General features: G+C 34.2%; 1 protein-coding gene across 1 annotated transcript; it reads left to right on the plus strand.

The window, feature by feature from the left end:
• The first annotated feature begins 323 nt into the window (after positions 1-323).
• On the plus strand, positions 324-940 carry LOC122197832 (uncharacterized). The gene has a single exon (XM_042901931.2). The coding sequence runs from the start codon at positions 465-467 to the stop codon at positions 804-806; it is 342 nt and encodes a 113-aa protein (XP_042757865.1). The 5' UTR covers positions 324-464; the 3' UTR covers positions 807-940.
• The last annotated feature ends 826 nt before the right edge of the window (positions 941-1,766 follow it).

The following is a 1,766-nucleotide window of genomic DNA, read 5'->3' on the forward strand; positions in this document are numbered from 1 at the left end:
ATATATATATATATATATATATATATGTTTTTTTTTTCTATTCATCTTCTTGCTTATTAAATGGAAGCATATCTTAAAATTAAGAAAAAAGATCAAGAAATTATAATACATTTTAACATGTTATTATTTTATGAGTATAAAAAAATATTTAGTATTTAACTTTTATTTTATTTTCCGTTGATAAGAACCATGCACTGAATTCGTGTAATATTAACCGACTTGCCACCAGCCAACCACTTGTGTCCCACTGTAATTAAACAGATTCCGTCGGCGACTCAACTCCACTGTCTAAATATCCAAAAGACTCCTTCCCTAAAGGATACTATTGACCCCTCGACAGACGTATTTAAAGGGCTGCTCCCTATTGGCTGTAATCCAAAATTCCATTAGCAGCTTCTGCCTTCTTGATAACCACACAAACACCATCGATCGAACAACCCTAAGCTAACTTATCACAGGAAAAGATGTTGAATGGACGAAACCAAATCCGCTTCATTACAATCATCTTGTCACTAACAATCATCCTGATGGTGACAATGATCGGAGGCTGTGACGGATCATTCATAGCAGCATGCAATGGCAGCACTGTGGCGGAGTGTGGCCAGCAGGTTATTGAGGATGAAGAGCAAGAGTTTCTGATGGATACAGAAGAACATAGGCGGATTCTGTATGGGAAAATAGATAGGCATCTCGTTGGTGCTGCTCAAAAGCCTCATAATCCGGCTTGTAAAAACAACTGCTCCGGAGACAAAAAATATAATGTTAATGGTCGGCCATGCAAAACTTACGATCGTTGTAGGTCATGATCTCGATTCTGGAGGGGTTTTAGTTGTTGTTTATTGTTTTAAACGTTGTGTATAAGGATTGGTATATGAGTGATGCTTTGTTTTACGTACCACTTCAATGTCCAATGAAATAAAGTTTTATTGTTCGTCGGAAAGCAGGTGAACATGTCTTTAATCATTCAAAAGTCAAAACCCTTCAATTATTTAGGATTGTTGAGATATTTTATCATGTTTTATGCATAGTTGAGATTCTATAGTATATATGTAGTAAAAAGTAATTTGCTTATCCATTATGTTTTTAACTAGGACAAATTCTTTGTTAAAACATATTTTATATAGTTAGTAGGTTAATGCAAAATTAAGGGCATTGTTATTCCTACATGATTTTTTTAAACCTATCCCTTTCCGTATTACTTTTCTTGTGAGAGATTTTTAAATTATTTATTATTTGCAACTTTTCATGTTTTTCACCGATAAAAATAAATTATTATTTTTAAGACATTGAAAATATTATGCACATAATCAGATTATGTCCAATACATGGTATACTTCACTTAATTCAAACATAAACCATCAAAATAATAATCTCTTAACAATATACAAAAATAAGTTTTTAACTTATTACATTCTGTACTTAAAAAATACACTAAGGTCGGCGGCCTTCAGCCGCCACTAACCAACACCTGCGATAATTTGCTGCCGCTAAGCATTGTTAGCAACGCTACCGCCTTAAAGATCGATAAATAGACAGAACAAGAGGCATATCCAGCTACCGTCAGACCACTAACCATCCACTACTAGAAAGCAAGGGCATTACCTACAACACAATCCCTAGGTATAAGGCAATACCTACGGATTAGCTACAGAAAAAATGATTGTAGCGTAAAAGCCCGTGGGTAAATTTTACCTATAGATTTGCTACGGATTAGCTACGGAATACCTATAGTATTTTCCGTATGTAAAATCTTAGGTAAAATACTT

Source organism: Lactuca sativa, chromosome 4 (assembly GCF_002870075.4).
Source record: "Lactuca sativa cultivar Salinas chromosome 4, Lsat_Salinas_v11, whole genome shotgun sequence".
NCBI lineage: Eukaryota > Viridiplantae > Streptophyta > Magnoliopsida > Asterales > Asteraceae > Lactuca > Lactuca sativa.